Below are 23114 nucleotides of genomic sequence, written 5' to 3'. Positions count from 1 at the left end.
TTAAGCGTCTGCCTTCAGCTCAGGTCATGATCCCAGAGTCCTGGAATTGAGCCCCACATTGGGCTTACTGCTCAGCGGGAAGCCTGCTTCCACCTCCCCCCACCCCGCCCCTGCTCATGTTCCCTCTCTCACTGTGTCTTTCTCTGTCAAATAAGTAAAATCATTTTTAAAAATTAAAAAAAATAAAGTTTTAATGTATTAGACCATGCGTGGCTTGGGGGGCTGTGGAGGCAGGAGAAGCAGAGGGAGAGGGAAGGAGAGAATCTCAAGTACTACAAGTCCAATACTATAGACCTCATCCAGAAGTGAGGAGAACAAAGATGAATAAGATAAACACATTGTTGGGGAGCAAGACTATTCTGTGCCTTCAAGGTCATTCTAGATGGACTAAGAATCAAGTTGACATCAGAGAGATTAACAGAAGAAAATCAAATTTAATATTTGGGTTGAAAGACTCAAATGTGAGAAAGGAAACCATCAAACTCTTAGGGGAGAACACAGTCGTACATACTTATATACATATGATGGAATATTACTCAGCCATCAAGGAGAATGAAGTATTGCCATTTGCAAGGGCATCTATGGAGCTAGAGTCTATTATGTAAAGTGAAATAAGTCAGTCAGAGAAAGACAAAACCATATGATTTCACCCACATGTAGAATTAAAGAAACAAAACAGATGAGTATAAGGGTGGGGAGGGAGAAAGACGGAAGCAAACAATAATAGACTTTTAACTGTAAAGAACAGAGGGTTGATGGAGGGAGGAGGTGAGGGGTAGGCCAAATGGGTAATGGGCACTTATAATGAGTACTGGGTGTCATATGTAAGTGATGAATGACTAAAATCTATCCCTGAAACCAGTATTACTTTATATGTTAACTTAGTAAAATTTAAATAAAAACCTGAAACAACAATAAAAAATAGCATATATGTGGAGAATCCACAAGAAATAGAAATTCCAAAGATAGGCAAAATTAGGTATATATGTCATCTTGGACTAAGGTGAAGGAACAGGGGTCTGGACTTCAGAGGAAAGGAATGCAATTTATAGGAAGATGAAAAAGAGCAAATGTTTAGTAAATGAATATTTGCTGGGCCTCTCAGAAACAATGGGACATAGAGGAATTTGATCAAGCAGGCCTTGCTCTATGTTCCTCCCAGTCTACCAAACCTCGTTCATAACATACTATAGTTCTTAGTCTCATAGTTCTCTTCCTGGAGCAGGTCCTCTGCCTAAATGCTTTGAGGCAGTTGTGGGGGAGGTAAAGAGCTTTACCGGAATCTACCGGGTTTTGATTGCTTTTTAATTCAATATAATCTTCATGTCAGAGTGGGCCATCATGGGGCGGCCTGTCCTTGGCCTATGCAACATGAAGAAGGCCATGCCTGCACACATCTTAATGCAGCTGTTAAAAGCCACAGATAAAGAGCAAATCTTGAAAGTACCATGAGAAAAATAATGCATTACTACAAGAGAACCAAGATTTGATTGATTACTTCTCCTGAGTATAAAGATCTAAAGAGCAGCATCTTTATTTTTTTTTTTTAAGATTTTATTTATTTATTTGACAGACAGATAGCATAAATAGGCAGAGTGGTAGACAGAGGGAGAGAGAGAGAAGCAGGCTCTCCGCTGAGAGCCCAGGGCGGGTCTTGATCCCAGGACCCTGGGATCATGACCTGAGCCGAAGGCAACTGACTGAGCCACCCAGGTGCCCCTAGAGCAACATCTTTAAATTGTGAAAATAAAAAAATAAAAACAGCCTATCAACCCAAAATTCTAAATTAAAAAATAATGTTTATGAATAAAGACTAAATAAAGACATTTTCACATAAAGGAATCTATCACCAGTAGAATTGCACTGTGAGAAATCTTAAAGGAAGGGCACCTGGGTGGCTCAGTTGGTTAAGTGGCTGCCTTCTGTTCAGGTTATGATCCCAGGGTCCTGGGATAGAGCCCCTGTTCAGTGGGGAGCCCGCTCTCCCTCTCCCTCCCTCTTCCTGTTTCTCCCTCTCCCTCCCTCTTCCTGCTCCCCCCTGCTCTCTCTATGTCAAATAAATAAAAAATCTTAAAAAAAGAAAATAAAGAAATCTTAAAGGATGTCTCTCAGGCTGAGGGGAAATGAAACATCTTTTTAAATGTTCATTGGCCATTGTGTTTGTGAATTGACAGTTCATATTATTTACATTAATTTGTATTTTCCTGTTTATGAATAAGGTTGAACAGTTTTTGAATGTTTATTGGCCAATGAACTTGTTTTATGAATTGATCATTTATATAATTTATCTACATTTTCTTAGCAATTTGAAGAAATTCCCTTAGGCTCTATAAATACAAACCCTGTATTTGTAATGCAGTTATTTGCCTTCATGGCCTCTTTTACCAAAAATGTTTAATCTTTCTTACTGAAATATATCTATAGGTCTGTTTTTATTTTCTGGATATCCTACCTTACAAAGAATACCATGGGCCCCTAAAATGCATCCACATGCATCCTAAAATTTATCATTTATTTTTAAGAGTAATGACTCAAAATAACCTTTTTTTTTTTTTTTTTTTTGAGTGGTTTCTCACTAATCCATTTGTTTTGGTTTTGTTTTCGTGAATGCCAGTACTTCTTGTTCTTTTTGTGCCATGGACTTCTTTGAGAATCTGATAAAAGCTATGAGGCTGTTTCCTAAAGTAATGTATATACCCACCAAATTTTGCATACGTTCTCAGAAGCTTTATGGAGTATTGATTTATAGCCAGTACATAAGATTCTTGATTCTGTTTTAAGAAAATATTTCCTTCATAAATACCAATTTTTGGTTTACCCATTAGAATGATACCAGAAGTTTTGATACTGGAATATTAATTAATTTGATTCATTATTGCTTAGATACAAAACCTTCAAGTAGTTTATATATTTTAAAATAAAAGGCAAGCTCTGTATGTAGGGCATGCCCAGAACAAATTCTTTATCCTGTTAGATGTTACTGTAGGTCTGTATATCAACAATGGTGAACTGAACTACTGTGTCAGTTCTTAGAACTCATTGCTGTTCAAGGGCCTTAGACAGTATAAATATTTAACCCAGTTGAATATTCAGAGTTTTTTTTTCTAAGGGTGATTTTCATTAACCCGTCCCTTTAACTTAACTGTTCAACAGTTACCAAAGTTACACAATTCTCTTTAATGTCTTTAGAAACTAGTTTCTTTGATCTTAAAAATTATATTTACTCTAAAATTAAAAGACCCTGTAGAATCCTGTTTTTGGTTGCTGGGGGGAGGGGGTTTGGGAGAAGGGGGTGGGATTATGGACATTGGGGGAGGGTATGTGCTTTGGTGAGTGCTGTGAAATGTGTAAACCTTGTGATTCACAGACCTGTACCCCTGGGGATAAAAATATATGTTTATATAAAAAAAATTAAAAAAAAATTAAAAAATATATATGTTTATAAAAAATAAAAGAAAAAAAAGAAAAAAAATTCCCTTTAATATAATAAAAATTTCCATTAGCCAATAAATTGATATATTTTATTTTCTTATAAGGCATTTCTAGGAACCTAAAGCCATCTTTACATTTTTGGGTTGTGAGTATGTAGAACTAGAGAAAGAATGGGTTTATGCTTTTTATCCTGTTTATTCATAGTTTTTATTGCTGTAAGTTATGTTCAGTTTTAAGAAGGGCTCTGAAATTTGACATTAGTGTCTAGGAAAACAGCACTGAATTTAAACAAAACTGGGTTTGTATCCTAGTACCACTCACTCATTCTTAATTTTTCTGAGCCCCTGATTTTCATTTTTATCTTTAAGCAAAATTAGACTGGGTAAGGGTTATGCTTTATATGAAGAGTCTTTTTAAAAATATTTTTGGAGGCAAGAACTTTTTTTTTGAAACTGAGCTCCAATAATTAGTGACAACCTACTTGCCAAATGAGCTAGACTTTTTAAGTTTGTATTCACTTAGAGCTCTGGTGTTCACTGTGGATTAGTGATCCTTTGTTAAAATTCCATTCCTGCTTGGTTTCCATTGAAATTGTGTATCCGTGGTTTTCTTCTATCTATGGTTACTCTTTTATCTGAGTCTCTCTCCTAATACCCTGCAAAACAAGTTCTTCCTGCCTAACTGGATAGAACTTTTCTTTTCATGCCCCTATATCATTTCCTGCACTTGGCTGTTGCTCTTGCTAGTCTTGTGCCTGGAATGGCTTTGCCTCCACTTAAATTGCATCTGCCCTTCAGGAATGTATCTCCTTGAGAATTATCTCAGCCTCTCCGGTCCAATTAACTCTCCTTTATGATTGGTTATACATTAAATGAAAAAGTAGGGCACCTGGGTGGCTCAGTGGGTTAAGCTGCTGCCTTCGGCTCAGGTCATGATCTCAGGGTCCTGGGATTGAGTTCCGCGTCAGGCTCTCTGCTCAGCAGGGAGCCTTCCCTCTCTCTCTCTGCCTGCCTCTCTGTCTACTTGTGATCCCTCTCTGTCAAATAAATAAATAAAATCTTTTTTAAAAAATGGAAAAAGTATATGTAAAGTTAATTTTTAAAAAGTAAAATATTACATTTTTTATATTCAGTAAGTTTTTTATATATAAGGTGTTAATATTTAGTCACTTTCAGAAATATACATAAAACCTCCTCATGGGGCACTCATTTTTAAGAAATTTTTAAAATTTTATTAGGATATTCTTAAATGCAATAAACTGCACGTTTAAATTATCTAATGCTATATAATTTGGCACATGAAACCATTCTCAGAATCAAGATAATGCATTCATCCATCCTCTTCAAAAGTTTCTTTCTGCTACTGTGTTATCCTCTGTTTCACTTCTTCTCCTGTTCCAGACAACCACTGATTCTGTCTCGGATTAATTGTCATTTGCTAAGATACTGTATAAATAGAGTCATACAGTTGTATTCTGTGTCTCTAACTCTCCCCCCGCCCTTATTTTTTTTTTTTTTAAAGATTTTATTTATTTATTTTGAAAGAGAGACAGTGAGAGAGAACATGAGCGAGGAGAAGGTCAGAGGGAGAAGCAGACTCCCCATGGAGCTGGGAGCCCGATGTGGGACTCGATCCCGGGACTCCAGGATCATGACCTGAGCTGAAGGCAGTCGTCCAACCAACTGAGCCACCCAGGCGCCCCACCCTTATTTTTTTGCCTCACTTCTTTGATTCAGCATAATTATTTTGAGACTAAGCCTTGTTTTTCATGAATCCATATTGATTTCTTTTTACTCATAGATACCATTCTTTTGTATGGATATATTGTATTTTGTTTATCTACTTGTTGGTAAGCATTTGAGATTTTTTTCCAGTTTTAGATTACTATAGAAAAATTGCTATGAACATTTGTGTTCACATTTTCGTGTGGACATAGACTTTCATTTTTCTAGAGTAAACACTAGAAACATTTCACTAGAGTGAAATGGCTGGATCATATGGTAGGTATATGTCTTTTTCAGAAGGCACCAAACTATTCTGAATTCTGCATTCCCATCAGCAGTAAATGAGAGTTTCAGTTGTTCTACCTCTTTGCCAATACTGGTATGGTTAGGCTTTTTATAGTTAGCCATTTTAATTGGTGGGTAGTGGTAGCTCATTGTGGCTTGAATTGGCATACTTTTTAGTACAGCTTGGAGGATAAGAATTGAACATTAATCTTTAAATTTTTTATGTTTTTAAAACCTTTGAATTTGGCAAGTCTGAGTTCTGTGATAGCAGCTCTCTCCTTTGAAAATAAAAATATGTTTAAAGTTTATGTCCATGATTGCTTGGTACATTAACTATACAAGTACTTAGTGACATTCATACAAATTATTTAAGGCTAATTGTTAAAAGAATTAAGAAATAGTGACAATAAAAACATCGGTTCTCTTAAATAAATAAACTGTATGCCCTTAGAAGTATTTAGAAATTGTTTTCTTTGGTTTATGCTTTCCTTATTTGTCAGTTTTTATTCTTTAAGAAAAAGTAAAATAATCTTTTTTCAAAATATTTAGCAACAAAATTTTTTCTTTTTAGTTGGAACTTAGTCTTGATTATGAAGGACAAAAGAATTTGAACTAAAATTTTTCTAAGAGGTTTTTTGTAAGATCTCTAGCCATTAGAATATTTTTTTAAGCAAAAAGAACTATAACCTGAGATTTGAGACTTCATCACACACAAAGCAAGAGAAAACTGTAACCCAAGTACTGTTTTATATCAAATAAGGGTTGACAACAGTGTTTTTATGCATCTGTTCTGCCCACATAAGAAGCCAGCTTTATCATCTGGATGTGTCCTGGGGCTGAAACTTCTTATAAATATGAGAATTTCACTTTTTTTTTTTTTTTTATGGCAAACGGAATATGGTATCCAGCTGTGGATTTGCTTATATATTTTGTTTGCATTTTTTTCCTTGGGCTTGTTTTATACAGTATATGGCAATATGTTGTCATACAAATTCCATGATTAATGCTTATTTATGAAATCTTATGTAAATATCTTAGAACTTAGTCAAACAATGTGCAAGTTAAACAGTTTTTTCTCTGAATATTGGAATGACAAATCCAAGGGGAATAGTAGGTTGGATAGTTTATGTTCTTTATCTATAGCAAAGTTTCATATGTAACATTTTCCTTTTACTATTCTATGTTATGTCATTCTTTTTCACTTTATTTTGCTGGGCAAGAAATTTCCATTTCAGTTTTATCCCTCAGAAAAATAAGGAGAATTTGAATGTGGAAATCATTTAGAAATAAAAATGGTAATTAAGTAATCATATTTACTAGTATATATTTGATATGAAATTCTGATATTGACCTCTGCTTCAGAGGCATTTCTTTGTGTATGTTCTATTAGTCATATATTAAAAGCAATCCACTGTCCCATAATCAGCTGTTTTGTTAGCATTATTATCATATTAACATGATTTTCCCACAAAAATGCTAAGTTGCTCATAAAATATCACAGTATGAATATGTGACAAACTTTATGGGTAAATTCATTTTATCTTCAAATTCAAATCATGATAAAATGCTTAAAGTTATAAACTTGTTACATGAATTTTCTCTGTATATCTCATCAGAATTATAGTATCATAAAATATTCATGATCATATGTATAATTATACTATATAATATTTTATAGATCACAATATAATATGATTAGTGGTACATTAACAGATTTTTATTTCCATATATTTATTCCATTTATTTATTTTTATTTCCATATATTCTTGTTTCCTTAGACTTGTTTTAATTTTCTCACATGTAGTAATTTAGTTAATTGTCACTAGAAGTTGAAAGGCTTATTTTCCCTTTTTTTTTTTTTTTTCCTTCTGCTCAGGTGCAGCTCTTATATGAGCTAACTGAGATCATGAATAAGGTCTGGAATAAGATTCAGAGGAGAGGCAATCTCAGTCCTTCCTCAGCCTATCCGGAAACCATGGCAGGGCCGGCTCCTGGTTCTCCGGTGAGAAGCAGCGTAGGCACAATTCCTCCAGATACCAGCACATGCAGCCCATCTGCTGAGGTTGGAACTACTACTGAGGTAAGTGTTTCTGAAAAATTCTGTTGCCAGTGAAGGGTGATATATACCGCAGAGTTCTGTACCAGGATTGAGAATGAAGATGACCTCACTTCTGTGGAAGCTGGCAGGTTCTGAAGGCTCATGGAGAGCTGTGGTAGCAGTGGCTCTTTATTAATGTTCCTTTTAGGTCCCAAAATTCTAATTACTTTCAGTATGTAGTGGGGGTAGTTCAGGACAGTGGGGGGTTCTCTGAAATGGAGAAAACTGAGACACGGTAAAGGTATGTTTCCTCAGATGTATGGAAACTTAGCAACTGAATGAAAATGAAGTTCATGCTCCTTTCCCCTGCCCCCTCTGTCCCTGCCCGTTTTGTAAACCACAGTGTTCTTACCATCTTTCCATTAGTGGTTTTTAATCCTGTCGGACCCAAAGTCCTCTCCTTCTCCCTTACAATCATAGAAAACCTTCTTTTCATTTTTAGCACCCTAACTTCAGCCAACATGCCAGTGCCCTTTTAAAACAAATATTTTATAATGTCCCTTTACTATCCTGAAATGAAAATAAAAAATAATATAATCCACATATTTTCAAAAATATCTAATATCTTAAAATATAAAAGATTAAAGAATATAATTCAAGGTATAATAACATGTATTTCAATATACATACAAATGTTCAGACAAAACTATGTTAGAAGAAGATCTGATGAAGTAGTTAGGTACATATAATTATTGTGAATGTGAGTGATACAGATAGACTTGTGAAGGTCTATATCCAATATCACAAGTAGTAGTGTTGTGGCATCATTTATTGGTGGTCTCATTTTCTGAAATAGTGGCAACCCTGGTAAAGATTTGAACAAAACAATATTCTTTTCATTTCAGTAGTTATGTTTCTAGAACTGTTGGTATTTAAAAAAAATCGTGCAGAAAATGCCAAAAAAATAGTGTTTAGATCTAAAACTGAGGTCAATTTTATTTCCAAAGTTGATACACAAGATTTTCACTTGTATAAATTTCCATGAGCTAGGGAGCACCCGTGTGACTCAGTCAGTTAAGCATCTGCTTTGGCTTATGTTCCCAGGGTCCTGGTATTGATCCCCATGTTGGGCTGCATGGTCGGTGGGAAATCTGCTGCTCCTTCTCCCTCTGTCCCCTCCCTGCCCTGCACATATTCTCTTTGTCTCTCTTGAATAAGTCAACAAAATCTTTAAAAAAAATTTTTTCTAAGATAATTTTTGTTTTTCAGGACAGTCTTATTCTCACAGAACCTCTTGATTCCTCTACTCCAAACCTTTAAATGCCAGTAGTGACACCCAGTCATTGAGTCAAAGAACAACATCCTACTACATTTCCAAAACACACACTAGGGGGCTGAAGTTGCGCCACTGAGAACTACTGGAAAAGACAGAAGTAGAAGTTATGTTTGTGCATAAAGATATCATTTCCTGTGGAAATAAAGAATTGGCAAAATACAGAATTGAAATAAGAAGCAAGTAAAGGAATTTTTTTTTCAAACAAATCAGTAAAGGCAATCAAACTCACTTAAATGGGCTTGTTTTGAGGCTCTAATATTAGAATAGATTTATTAGACAACAGCACAAGCAACTTCTCTGACCCTGCTCATTCTAAATTCTGAAAAACACAGTGACCTGAGTGATAGGTATTACTTTGTTCACCCCCCACCCACCCAAATGAGGCATAGGTCAAGAATCTAGAATTGTGCCATATGAAGTTAATGGGGCATATCATTTCTAGGGTAAAAGCGGTGAGTTCTTTCTTGGAGATTCCTAATGTTCTTAGAATACAAAAGCTCCTGCAGTTTAAAACAACAACAACAACACTGTATTGAATGCAGTAGTGTCCAAACTTGCTTAATCAAAGACTTTTTTCTGCATATTAACATTGCACAGAATACACTTTGTGAATATTTTGGAAGAGTAATCAAAGCTTGGAGTGATAAATTGCTAGACAAAGGATAGTACAAGTGAAATTGATAAATGAAGTTAGATAATAGAGACATTTCCCTGGCAGAAAGGAAAGTGTTCCATTAAATGATTGTTTGCTAAGTACTTTATTTACAGGAATGTCCAAATGAATGTGACTACCTGTTTTGGGGAGCGGCTTTTTATTAGAAAGAAACATTTAAAAAACACTGAAAGACCAGTAAAGACAGCACTCTCATGGAATGGTCCCATCTAGGGACTGCCATTCACACAAAGTACAGTATAACCTACTCAAAAGAACATAATGGCCCTGTACAAGATGTAATAGAGATGAACATGGCCTGTAATTGTAGGAGTATGATTAACAGATTTATTCTATGGGGTCTATGGGGATTTTACAGAGAAGGTGACATTTCAGATGGATCTTAAAAATGATACAACATTAGTAACAATTTTGCTTTAGTAAATGTATTACAATATGATAAGATAGAAGAACGATGTCTTCATTAGCCAAAATGGGGAAATTAACAAAGGGAAAGATTAAAAAGGGGAGATTTTTTTCCAATCACATAAAAAGAAATTAATTCTGATTTTAAAAATAAATTCCATACATTACTGAAATTAATTTAAATTTAGAATGTTGAGAATTCTTTTTTTTTTTTTAATTTATTTTTTATTTTCAGCATAACAGTATTCATTATTTTTCACCACACCCAGTGCTCCATGCAATTCGTGCCCTTTATAATACCCACCACCTAGTACCCCAACCTCCCACCCCCCACCCCTTCAAAACCCTCAGATTGTTTTTCAGAGTCCATAGTCTCTTTCTGATTGAGTTATAAACATTAACAATGAAAATGTTCTAGTGGATTTATTAGTTTTGTGTTAGCTATGGATTTTTTTTTATTAACATAAAATGTGTTATTTGTTTCAGAGGTCCAAGCTTGTGAATCATCATTCTTACACAATTCACAGCACTCACCATAGCACATACCCTCCCCAGTGTCCATCACCCAGCCACCCTATCCTTCCCCCGCTACCGCCAGCAACCTCAGTTTGTTTCCAGTTTCGTTTTTCTGCATGTGGCTATCCAATTTTCCCAACACCATTTGTTGAAGAGGCTGTCTTTTTTCCATTGGACATTCTTTCCTGCTTTGTTGAAAATTAGTTGACCATAGAGTTGAGGGTCCTTTTCCAAGCTCTCTATTCTGTTCCATTGATCTATGTGTCGATTTTTGTGCCAATACCATACTGCCTTGATGATTACAGCTTTGTAATAGAGCTTGAAGTCTGGAATTGTGTTGCTGCCAACTTTGGTTTTCTTTTTCAACATTCCTCTGGCTATTTGGGGTCTTTTCTGGTTCCATATAAATTTTAAATTATTTGTTCCAGTTCTTTGAAAAAAAAAATTGATGGTATTTTGATAGGGATTGCATTAAATGTGTAGATTGCTTTAGGTAGCATAGGCATTTTCACAATATTTGTTGTACTAATCCATGAGCATGGAACATTTTTCTACTTTTTTGTGTCTTCCTCAATTTCTTTCATGAGTACTTTATAGTTTTCTGAGTATAGATTCTTTGTCCCTTTGGTTAGGTTTATTCCTAGGTATCGTAGGGTTTGGGGGGCGATCGTAAATGGGATTACTCTTTAATTTCTCTTTCTTCTGTCTTGCTGTTGGTGTATAGAAATGCAACTGATTTCTGTACATTGATTTTATATGCTGACACCTTACTGAATTCCTGAATGAGTTCTAGCAGTATTGGACTAGAGTATTTTGGGTTTTCCCCATAAAGTACCATATCATCTACAAAGAGTGAGAGTTTGACTTCTTCTTTGCCAATTCAGATGCCTTTTATTTCTTTTGTTGTCTGATTGCTGAGGCTAGGACTTTTAGTACTGTGTTGAATAGCAGTGGTGATAGTGGACTGCCCTGCTGTGTTCCTGACCTTAAGGGAAATGTTCTTAGTTTTTCCCCATTGAGAATGATATTCACTATGGGTTTTCATAAATGGCTTTTATGATATTGGGGTATGTACCCTCTATCTTTACACTGTGAAGAGTTTTGATCAAGAAAGGATTAGCTATGAATTTAATCTGACCTGTGTGAAGAAGATGTGTAAATGAAAGAATCTTACTGCAGAAGATTTATTTATTGGAGGAAGACCATGTAAAGCAGCTTACAGATGGTAACACAGACTTATGGAAGAAAAAGTAGCAAATATTTTCAGAATGTACCATCTTCTCTTGTTTACATAGTGTGGTCAAGAAAAGAGGTGAGTAGTCTGATATGGTTTTGAAACATACAATTACTTGTGAAACTTGTTCTCTGAGAAATATCTTAAAATAATTTAGCTGCTTTATTTCCATACATGGCAGGAAGATATTTGTGAAGACTGTTATGATATGATAACCAGTTTTAGGGCTGAATCTAACTTTACAAGTAAAAGGTGTCTGTGTATTAAATATTAAATATTTAACTTCCCTCCATGCTCTCAAGATAATAGTTGTTAGATGGAGATCAGGGTTAGCTATGTATCCTTTGAGTTTAAATTTCTCCTTAGAGTATTAGCCTATAAATTATGACATCTGAAAATACAATCCTTGTTTTCTCCTGTGTGTATGAATGCTACATCTATGACTCAGTCTGTGGTTTAATTTATCCAGAATTCAAAATTTGTGCCCAAGTTTTCATTTTCTGATTTTTCTTTGTTTATTATGCAGCTAGAATTGTGTGTAATGGTCTTTGTAATTTTCGTTACTTTACTTTTGTGTTCTAGTATGTTAGGTATGTTACCATGATCCCTTGAATTCCATTTTTTAAATTTTTTATAATTTTGATGAATGTGCCTGTATATTACTTACTAAATGAAATAAACTTTGTTCTCTCACTGGAGAAGCTACTTAATAAATGGGGTTAGGAAGGACAATGAGTAGAGTGTACACATATATTTTGTGTTAATCCATTTTAAAAACCTTTCTTCCTATTTGGACATGGCATTCCTGGAAAGCTCTTAGCATCCCTTTGCTCCTTTTGGTAGTTATCATCCTAATAATCTTTTGATTCTAAGAAGACATTTTATGAACAATACTGTCATGTAAGCAACAGAAGTCTCTGTATACAGATTTAAGTATAAATTGTGTGGTTAGTTAGAGCAGTGCTTCCCTACCTTTTTCACACCATTGAATATATAGAAAATGATATTTGTGTATGAAGTTATCAGAAAAATTTCTAAGTCACTGGAAGTTCCATTTACCTCAGATCCTGTCTGATGATTCTGAAAGTCAAGGGATCTATGTCTCAGCATAGTTGTGACACATCCCATTGTGTTTCCACACAGTAATCAGGAAGCTCTGAGTTTACTTTTAATATTTTTGTTATTGTTCCATAACTAGTTGTTGTTAGATTTAAATAAAATTGTTACATTGAGATTGCTTTATAATTATTTTCTACCTTGCTCTCCCATTATTTCAAAATAGTAGTATTATAGAAGCATAGGACAATTGTGATATATGCTTTAATTGTTGTGATACACTCTTCTTCATACAGCCAGGGCCAAGGAGAAAATTAAAAGTTAAATCATAATGACATAGTTATTTAATCCAAAACAGGTTTTAGAAAATCTGTTGTCAAGTTTCATGGGTTATTTGACTGATTACTTGACTGCTTAGTTCTGAGTACGTCCCAGTATTGTCCTCATCTTTATAAGAGCTAGGAGCATAAAAGGCATACCCTTGATTAAACTGAAAATGTTGCCATTGCATAATTTATATATAGAAATATGGCTGACCTCAGGGCCTAATGCAAAAATTTTATGGAGGAGATTTACATTAGCTTTATATTTTGGAGTACCCACTAAACTAAGTATTTTACTAGCAGTATTTCTTTTTTTTTATTTAATTAATATATAATGTATTATTTGCTCCAGGAGCACATGTCTGTGAATCATCAGGCTAACACATTTTATAGTACTCACCAAAGCACATACCCTCCTCAAAGTCCATCACGCAGCCACCCGATCCTTACCCCGCTTCCCCCAACAACCCTCAGTTTGTTTTGTGAGATTTAGAGTCTCTTACGGTTTGTGTCCCTCCCAATCCCATCTTGTTTCATTTTTTCCCTCCTACCCCCCATGACTCTCCACCCTGCCTCTCAAATTCCTCCTGTCATAGAGATCATATGATAATTGTTTTTCTCTGATTGACTTTTTTCATTCAGCATGATACCCTCTGGTTCCATCCACATCATTGCAAATGGCAAGATTTTATTTCTTTTGATGGCTGCATAGTATTATATTGTATATATGTACCACATCTTCTTTATCTGTTCATCTGTTGATGGAAATCTAGGTTCTTTCCTAGCTTGGCTATTGTGCACATTGCAAGCAGTATTTCTTTTAATTCTCAAACCAATGTTATGAGGTGGGTAATATTATCATTTCCCTTTTAGACTAAAAAATCTGTGGCTACAGAGGTTAAGTAATTTGCTTGAGGTCAGAGAGAGAATAAGTAGCAAACCTGAAATGAAAATTTCTGCATTTCTACCCAAGTCTATAATGTATACTGTCATATGAATATTGGGACACAGTGCATTTGATAAATCTTTCTTTTTTTAGTAAATTGGCCACTAAGTATAGATGTATTATTTATCCCACTCAGCACTTGTGGTTTTGTGGTATATATTTTTTCAGTTCTGGAATGTTCTCGGACAATATCACTTGAGAAAATTCTTCTACGTTATCTTTAGTCTCTCTTTCTAGAACTTTTTCTCTTTCCATGTCTTTGAACCACTTTTTGTTTTGTTTTGGTTTTTGGTTTTTCCCCTTTTTTCACATTCATAAGCCTCTATTTTCTTTCTAGGTTATTTCCTCAATTTCACTATTGTTATTGTCAACTATTGTTAAATATTGACATATTGTTAATTATGATTTTATGTCCCACTTAACTTTTCTATGTCAATTTTTTAGTGTAAATTACACCAATAAAATTACATTTTATTGTAAAATACACGTAAAAATTACCATTTTAACAATTTTAAATGTACCATTCTGTGGCACTGTTGTGCAACCATCACCATCATCCATACATTTCATCAACTGAAATTGTATACCCATTAAATAATAACTCCCCATCTTAACCATTAAGCTTTCCAATCCATGAACATGGAACATCTTTCCATTTATGTGCATATTTTTTTCATTTCTTTCGCAATATTTTATAGTTTTCAGCATACAAGAGTTAAACCTCCTTGGTTAAGTTTATTCCTAAGTATTTTGTTCTATTTACTTATTTATTTAGAGAGGGAGAGAGAGATTCTTCAGCAGGCTCTATGCTTAGCATGGAGCTCAATGCAGGTCTTGATTTTACAACATTAAGATCATGACTTGAGTGGAAAGCAAGAGTCAGACTTTCACCCGACTGAGCTACCCAGGTGCCCCAGTATTTTATTCTTTTTGATTCAGTTTAAATGGGATTGTATTTTTAATTTCTTTTACTGATTGTTCACTGTTAGTATATAGAAACACATTTTGCTGAATTTATTAATTCTAAAATTTGTGTGTGTGTGTGTGTAATCTTCAGGGTTTTCTACATAGAAGCTCATGTTTTTTGTGAACAAAGATAATTTTATTTCTTCCTTTCCATTTTGGGTGCCCATTATTTCTTCATCTTCCCTAATTGCTCTGACTAGGACTTCCAGTAATATATTAAATAAATATTCCACTTAAAGTTTTAAATATTAGATAATATTTTCAAGATGGACATAATTTTCTCTTTTGCCAGTAATTTTGTGTGAAGGGAACTATGTTTTAGATCTAATAAATTTTGGACAAATAGCAAAAGACATAGTGAAAAATTGATGCTTTTTTGCTTTTTCTGTTTCTATGTTATATGTGCTTTTTATGCTGTTTTTTATCTGAAATATGTGTTAAGTTTTTAATAAGGTAGAGTAAAATGATTTAGACTGAAAGGCTTCCATTGATTCAGAGGTAAAGATGTCAAATAATGATTATATTATTTCAGCACTATACTAGGTGTGAAATAAAAACTCTCCACTACCATCCGTTCCCTGTTATCTTTCTATCAGAGGATAACCCTAAGTTAAGTGATCAGTACAGTGCTTGGCGCACAGCAGGTTTCAAACACATTGCTATTGAATATGTGGATGTTAAATGAATTGGGAATGTCAACTCATTATGACTAAGTTAAATCTGATTTATTATAGTACAAGGCATGTATATAATTTACTAAGTCACTGTAAATATATTTTTATATAAATTCATAAAGCTATATAATGAGCTATATAATGAGCTTTTTATTTTTTTTTCCTATTGTTGTTTTAAACAGAAGTATTTTTTTTATCAGATCTGTTGTCTGAATATCTTGAGAGTCTAATCTTTTGTTTGTTGTCTTTTTAACTTTTATTCATAATAGATTGTTTCCTTATGTGTTATGTAACCTTGTATTGGGAGTGTTTCATTAGTGTAACTTTATCTATGAGACTTTTATATTATGGTTGAAGCCTTCTTCCCACAAAAGGATTTTGTGTGTTTGCTTCCTTGAGGGAATCCAGGTTACTAGCCTGAAAACCCTTTACTGTTAATTTTGTAATGAGAAGTTTCTTTTAAACATTCTGGCAGTATAAAATCATTGAGCCCCATATTGGGCTCTCTGCTCAGCAGGGAGTCTGCTAGAGATTCTCTCACTCTTTCCCCCTCTTCCGTTGCCCCTCCACATACTCTCTCTTGAAATAGTAAATTTTTTTAAAAATGCATTTTTTCCTGTTTTATCCTGTAGGGTTTTTTTTTCTTTTTTTCCTTTTTCTAATTTAGAGAGAGATGGGGAAGGGCATAGGGGGAGAGAGAATCTTAAGCAGGCTCCACACCCAGCACAGAGGCCAACGCGGGACTCCATCTCATAACCCTGAGATCATGACCTGAGCTGAAATTAAGAGTTAGACACTTAATCAACTGAGCCACCCAGGTGCTCCTGTTTTTTTCTAATCTCTTAAATTGGATACTTGGCCTAATGTATGTTCAGCCTTTTACAAAATTTTAAATATTTAAGATAACATTCTTTATCCTTAGAAGAATTTTAAAATATTTGAATTAGGGCATGGATATGTATACACGCATAATAGATAGGTGGACCAGGAAATTTAGTGCATAATGGATTCTGTTTCCTAGAGACAATTCTGTATTATACAGAAGGGGGACAAAAATTTTAGTATGCAGCAAAAAATATAAAATACTGAGTCCATGTTAGAATATTGATTTACAACTCAACCAAAAGTAAAAATTGACAGATTAACCTCTCATGTTGGAAGCTTTGGTTCATGGCAGAATTTGACTTCTATTCTTCATTGATTCAGGGATTAAAATAGCTTTATGCAGCCTAGCTTAAAGAAAATATGAGACACACACACATACACACACACACACAAGTATTACTCAGCCATGGAAAAGAATAAAATCTTGCCATTTGCAACAATATGGATAGAGCTGGAGAGTATTATGCTAAGTGAAATAAGTCAGTCAGAGAAAGATGATTTCACTCATATGTGGAATTTAGGAAACAAGACAAAGGAACAAAGAGGGGGAAAAGAGAGAGAGGCAAACCGAGGAACAGACCCTTCATGAGAGAGAACACAGTGGTGGTTAGCAGGGTGGAGGTGGGTGAAGGGATGGGTGAAGGAGATGATGGGGATTTGTGACAAGCAAATGGTGTTGCTCAGCAAAGGGCTGAATCACTCTGTTGTACACCTGAAACTTATATTACACTGTATGGTAACTAATGAGAATTTAAATTAAAAAAAAAAAATCTTACATGAGGTGCTTCATTTGTTAGTCTGCAGTAATTATTTAAAACATTTATTTTCAGTTAAATTTAAAGTGACTAATAGGAAAAATAGTTACATGTGGCCAAAAGCCAAAAACTACCAGTTATAAAAAAAGTCCTGGGGATATAATGTACAGCAGGGACTATAGAGTTAATAATACTCTATTCTGTGTTTGAAAGTCGGTGAGAGAGTAGGTCTTAAAAGTTCTCATCACAAGAGAAAAATAACTTGTAACTATGCATGGTGATGGATGTTAACAAGACTTATTGTGATCATTCACAGTATATACAAATAATGATCTTGTACACCTGAAACTATTACAATGTTACATGTCAGTTATATCTGTTGAGACATTTATTGAAAAACAGAAGTGAATATTGGACTGAGAAGTTGTTTGACATTAACTGCTATAGCAAAACTTTTGTCAGTTTTTTACTTATTATGGTACAATAATATTAAGCAGTAAGCTATGTCAAGATATTATTTCAGACAACCCTTTAGAAAGTAAGTTTAGTTTGGAACACCTGCTTGGCTTAGTCAACTTCAGCTAGGCAGCTATCTCTTGCTTTCGGCTTAGGTCAAGATTTTAGGGTCTAGAGGGTATCACGCTTAGTGAAATAAGTCAATCAGAGAAAGACAACTATCATATGATCTCCCTGATATGAGTAAGTGGAGACGCAACATGGGGGGTTAAGGGAGTAGGAGAAGAATAAATGAAACAAGATGGGATTGGGAGGGAGACAAACCATAAGTGACTCTTAATCTCACAAAACAAACTGAGGGTTTCTAGGGGGAGGAGGGTTGGGAGAAGGGGGGTGAGGTTATGGACATTGGGGAGGGTATGTGCTATGGAGAGTGCTGTGAAGTTTGTAAACCTGGCAATTCACAGACCTGTACCCCTGGGGATAAAAATATATTATATGTTTATAAAAATTTTTTTTAAAATATTAAAAAAAAAGATCTTAGGATCATGGAATCAAGCTCAGGATTGGGCTCAGTAGGGAATCTGCTTGAAGATTTTCTCTCTTCTTTTCCTTCTATCCTTCCCCTGTTCATGCACATGCTCCCTCTTTCTCAAATAACTAAGTCTTTTTTTTTTTTTAAAGCTAAATTTAGTTTGAATACTGAGTTGTTATTTTAAGAATGTATTGTAATCGTTTTAAATCTTCCCCTTTAAGTAGACTTGTTTCATTCAATATTTATCTTTAAATGGTTTTATATTCAACATATAGGAAGACATTTTTATTCAAAATGTGGGAATCATGGGGCACTGGGTGGCTCAGTTGGCTGAGCATCTGACTTATGATCACAGCTCAGCTCTTGATCTCAGGATCGGGAGTTCAAGCCCTATATTGAGCTCCACTGTGGTGGTGGAGCTTACTTTAAAAAAATGTAGTTTTGCATTTAGATTATCATCTGATCAACTGAATAGCTGTTGGAAGACAAAAATAATATATCAAAATAGATTAGAGAAGTGGAGCTTATTTTTTAGCCTTTGCATACATCAACAAAATACTTTGTTATGCTTTTCCTATTTCCAAATAATCATATTCACATATTCACCATCACAATTATTGATTTACTTGATTTTGCTTTTTAAATCTAAAGAGTTATATAAATTAACCTATCAATCTGAGCTCACCTTACATTTTTTAAGGTTTTATGTAAATTCCAGCTAACATACAGTGCAATATTCATTTCAGGCGTACAGTATTTGTCTTCCTATGACTTACTTTTTTTTAGCATGATACTATGTAGCTCCACCCAGGTTGTTACAAATGACAAGATTTCATTCTTTTCTATGGCTGAGTAATATTCCATTGTATATATATATGCCACATCTTCTTTATCCATTCATCAGTCAATGGACACTTGGACTCTTTCCATAATTTGGCTGATAATGCTGCTATAAACATTGGGGTGCTTGTACCCCTTTGAATTAACATTTTTGTGTTCTTTGGGTAAGTACCTTATAATGCAATTGTGGGATCATAGGGTAGTTTTGTGGGGTTTTTAAAGACTTATTTATTTGAGGGCTGACCGGGTGGCTCAGTGGGTTAAGCCTCTGCCTTTGGCCCAGGTCATGATCTCAGGGCCCTGGGATCGGGCTCTCTGCTCAGCGGGGAGCCTGCTTCTCCCTCTCTCTCTGCCTGCCTCTCTACCTACTTGTGATCTCTCTCCCTGTCAAATAAATAAATAAATAATCTTAAAAAAAAAAAGATTTATTTATTTGAGAGAGAGAGTGGGGGGAGGGACAAAGGGAGAGAAAGGGAATCTAGAGTAGACTCCATGCAAAGCTCAGAGCCTAACACGGGGCTCAGTACCACAATGCTGAGATCGTGACCTGAGCCAAAATCAAGAGTTGCACACTTCACCGAGCCACTCAGGTACCCCAAATTTTATAATTTCTTTATGTGCTTTAGATATGAACCCTTTATCAGATATGCCACTTGCAAATATTTTCTCCCATTCTGTAGATTGCCTTTTAGTTTTGTCAATTGTTCCTTTGCTGTGCAGAAGCTTTTTATTTTGATCAAGTCTTAGTAGTTTATTTTCATTTTGGTTTCCTTTGCCTTGGGAGACATATCTAGAAAGAAATTGCTGTGAAGCCACCTTACATTTCTTTTTTTTTTTTTTCTGTCTTTAAGGTTTTTTTTTGTTTTTTTTTTTTTGTTTGTTTTTTTTTGCCACCTTACATTTCTTGTGCTTATTTATATCAATTATATATCTGGGAAATTTTTTGAAATCACAGTTTTGAATTTTTTATTTCTAATATCTTCATTAAAAAACATTAATAAAAATTTTAAAACATTTACTATTTAAAGTATTGTTTTTCTTGCTGAGTCAGGCCAAATATATTAATTATTTTGGCTATAAAGAATTCACTATACATGAATCTGGTTTTAAAAAGCACACTCTTTACAGTTGTTTGTATTAAGAAGAAGAGAAGTATTTGTTTATATGAACCTTGGGTGATTTATACTTTAAACTATGAGTAATTCTTTTTATGTTGACATGTTGATAGGAAGTACCATACTTTTCAGTGAATTTAACTCTAGCTTCCTGAATATCAATCTGGATGGTTGTAGAGGGGGAAATAGGAGTAAGACGCGTAAGTACGAAGCTTAAAAACAGTTCATCGTTTTTCCCACTATTGCATTGAAATAGTGAGACCAAAGGTAGTGGAAACCACAGCAGGCCACTTGTTACTGTTGACTTAAGTACAAACCGTGGTGGAAGTGTTTAGCCCTTTGGGAAGTTTTGTGATTGAACAAGAATGCTGGAGTTATTTTGATAAGGGAGAGTAGCAGTGTGGCCAAAACTATGATCATCCCTGAGCTCTGAAGCAGGCCAAGGATGAAGGGCTGCAGTGTTTGCTCTTCCAGATGAACAAAGATAAATTCAGCTAGAAAAATAAACTCAGTTCTTTTGGTCAATTTGCGACAAAATGGTGAAAGAATTGAACTGTATATTTTAGAACTTGGCATGAAGAGGTATGGGAAAATAGTTCAGCATCTCCAATTCTGGCTCAATTTTTGCTATAGATTTGGAAATCGAGCAGAAAATTAATGCACAAACATATTTAACAACACCATACCAAATGTTGTAAATCCAAAAGGAAAATTGGAACTGTGTGAGGAAGGAGAGCAAAAGTCTTTTTTAAGAGTGCTTACTTATTAAATTTGAAGCCACAGTTTTCTTAACATTCCTACTGAACATACCTAATAATACTTTTTTAAAAAACCAGGTCATATTGACTTGAGGTGCCGTTTTCTCTGCAGTTCCCATTCTTGAGAGTATGATGTTCTTCTAAGTCTTGAAGGGTAATTTAATTTATGAATGCTTCTGCTCTAAGAACCTACCCATAAAGAAAGGCATCTTGACTACATTATGTGTCTTTTATTGAATTTGACTTCGTAAAATACATCCTTTTCTGGGATTAGTTTGTGCTTTTCATTAGGTGTTGTGTTACTTCAGGCAGCAACCAAAACCCTGAATTTTTGTATACCTTCTCAAATTGTAAGAATTTCAATGATAGCAGAGTTAGGACTACTTACTTTGGAAAAGAATTTATGTGAGAACATAAATTCTCAATGAGCTGAGACAGAGTGAGCTGTCTGCTTTGCTTGATGATGTGGAACAAGGAGTGACTACACTATCTTCAGATTTAAGTCTATAATTTTCTGTCACAGTACATCATAGGACACTTTTGTTTTGCTATGCCTGGGCCTGAGTATTCCAATAATAAGTACTTGTCTGTTCTTTTGTGAAAATCATCCCCATTTGGTCTCCTTCTGGGGATTCAAGGAAATTAAAATCTCCTTCTGATTGACAGGTATTACAGAACATTGATTCAGGTAAACACTTCATGTAGACACTAAATAGACCTGAGTAGATGGTATGTTTGTGGTAGTGAGAGCACAAATTGTGGTTTGGTTTTGTATGAGATTTTGCTCATTGTCCCTGCTCTGAGTTGCCAGATTAGTGGCTTCTGCTCTGAGAAACTCTGCATAGAAAACAGATACTCAGCACATTATGTTATCTTCTTATCAAATTTTAAGAAATTTCTTGTTCTGCCTGTTGACTACTGGTCATGACTCCTTAGCATCGGAAGTGAACATCTTGTTTGAGACATTCAAAGCAAAAACAAACTATTATAAGTGGAGGTCATATGGCAAAGGAAAATGTGTTAAAGTTAGAAAGATAACAAAATGAGAAAGGCAAGAGATGTTAATACCAAATTCTGTAAGACTTTTGAGTATACAATTTCTAAGTTGTGGTTCAGTTTGATGGTGATAATTATACCTACTAATTACAAATTTCTTATTATGTGTAAATCACTTCACATTTATGTTCTTATTTCTTCTTACCAACTCTAAAAGATAAATATCAAAATAACCATTTTGCGGAGGAGGAAACAAACTTCAAGAGGTTAAATCCCATGGTTAGGGTCTAAAGAAGTCCTTAACCCTAATATATCATGCTGCCTACCAGACTGAGTTTAAGTACATATAACTAAAGTTTAAAAGTACATACACATCTTTTAAAAAAATAAGCATGCTATAGTGTATTCGATCAAATCTCAGAGAATGTGTGTTTTTCAAGGTTTTAAATGGACAGCAAAGTTGGAATTTTAAAAACCCAAATACTTGGTAGTTAATCCTATAAGAATAGAATATAGGAGTGACTGATCACTGTCCCTGGCACCGTGTCTTCCTGCTTCTGAGGCTGAAGCTATTCAATTCCATACCAGGATTTATTTTTCTCCAGCCCACTTAACAGCTGCTGAAAAGATTTAACTAAAACTATGATGACCAAATGAACCTTTTACAGAAAGTCTGTTAGTACCAAATGCGGGAACTTACATATTTATAATTCATTATGTATTTGTTGAATTGAATAAACTCATGCTCTTTACCTCTAACTATTTAGCCATATGAATCATTTTTAAGAATCTGTTGTTGGGACATGTGCCTGGCTTAGTAGTAGGGCATGTGACTCTTAATCTTGGGTTGTAAGTTTGAACTATAAAACTCTTTTATCCATGGGCGCCTGGGCGGCTCAGTGGGTTAAGCCGCTGCCTTCGGCTCGGGACATAATCCCAGGGTCCTGGGATCGAGTCCCACATCGGGCTCTCTGCTCAGCAGGGAGCCTGCTTCCTCCTCTCTCTCTCTCTCTGCCTGCCTTTGCCTACTTGTGATCTCTGTCAAATAAATAAATAAGAAAGAAAAAAGATTTAAAAAAAAAAAACTCTTTTATCCATGTTGGATATAGAGATTACTTAAATTCTTTTAAAAATCTGTCAAATCCAACTTTTTAATGTCTTCTTAT

At 34.7% G+C, this 23114-nt stretch overlaps 1 protein-coding gene across 2 annotated transcripts in view; it reads left to right on the top strand.

Moving 5' to 3' along the window:
- The window catches only part of LOC309858508 (intermembrane lipid transfer protein VPS13B-like), a 44758-nt gene that overhangs the window by 4012 nt on the left and 17632 nt on the right, over positions 1–23114 (top strand). For both annotated transcript variants that reach the window (XM_082751183.1, XM_082751184.1), the window contains exon 2: positions 7318–7521. In XM_082751183.1, coding sequence (XP_082607309.1) covers positions 7318–7521 — 204 coding nt within the window. The remainder of the gene's footprint in view (positions 1–7317; positions 7522–23114) is intronic.

The sequence above is a fragment of the Mustela nivalis genome (assembly GCF_964662115.1).
Source record: "Mustela nivalis genome assembly, contig: HAP1_SCAFFOLD_2686, whole genome shotgun sequence".
Classification (NCBI taxonomy): domain Eukaryota; kingdom Metazoa; phylum Chordata; class Mammalia; order Carnivora; family Mustelidae; genus Mustela; species Mustela nivalis.
The sequence above is the reverse complement of the archived record's forward strand: the minus strand, read 5'-3'. Positions and strand labels throughout refer to the sequence as shown.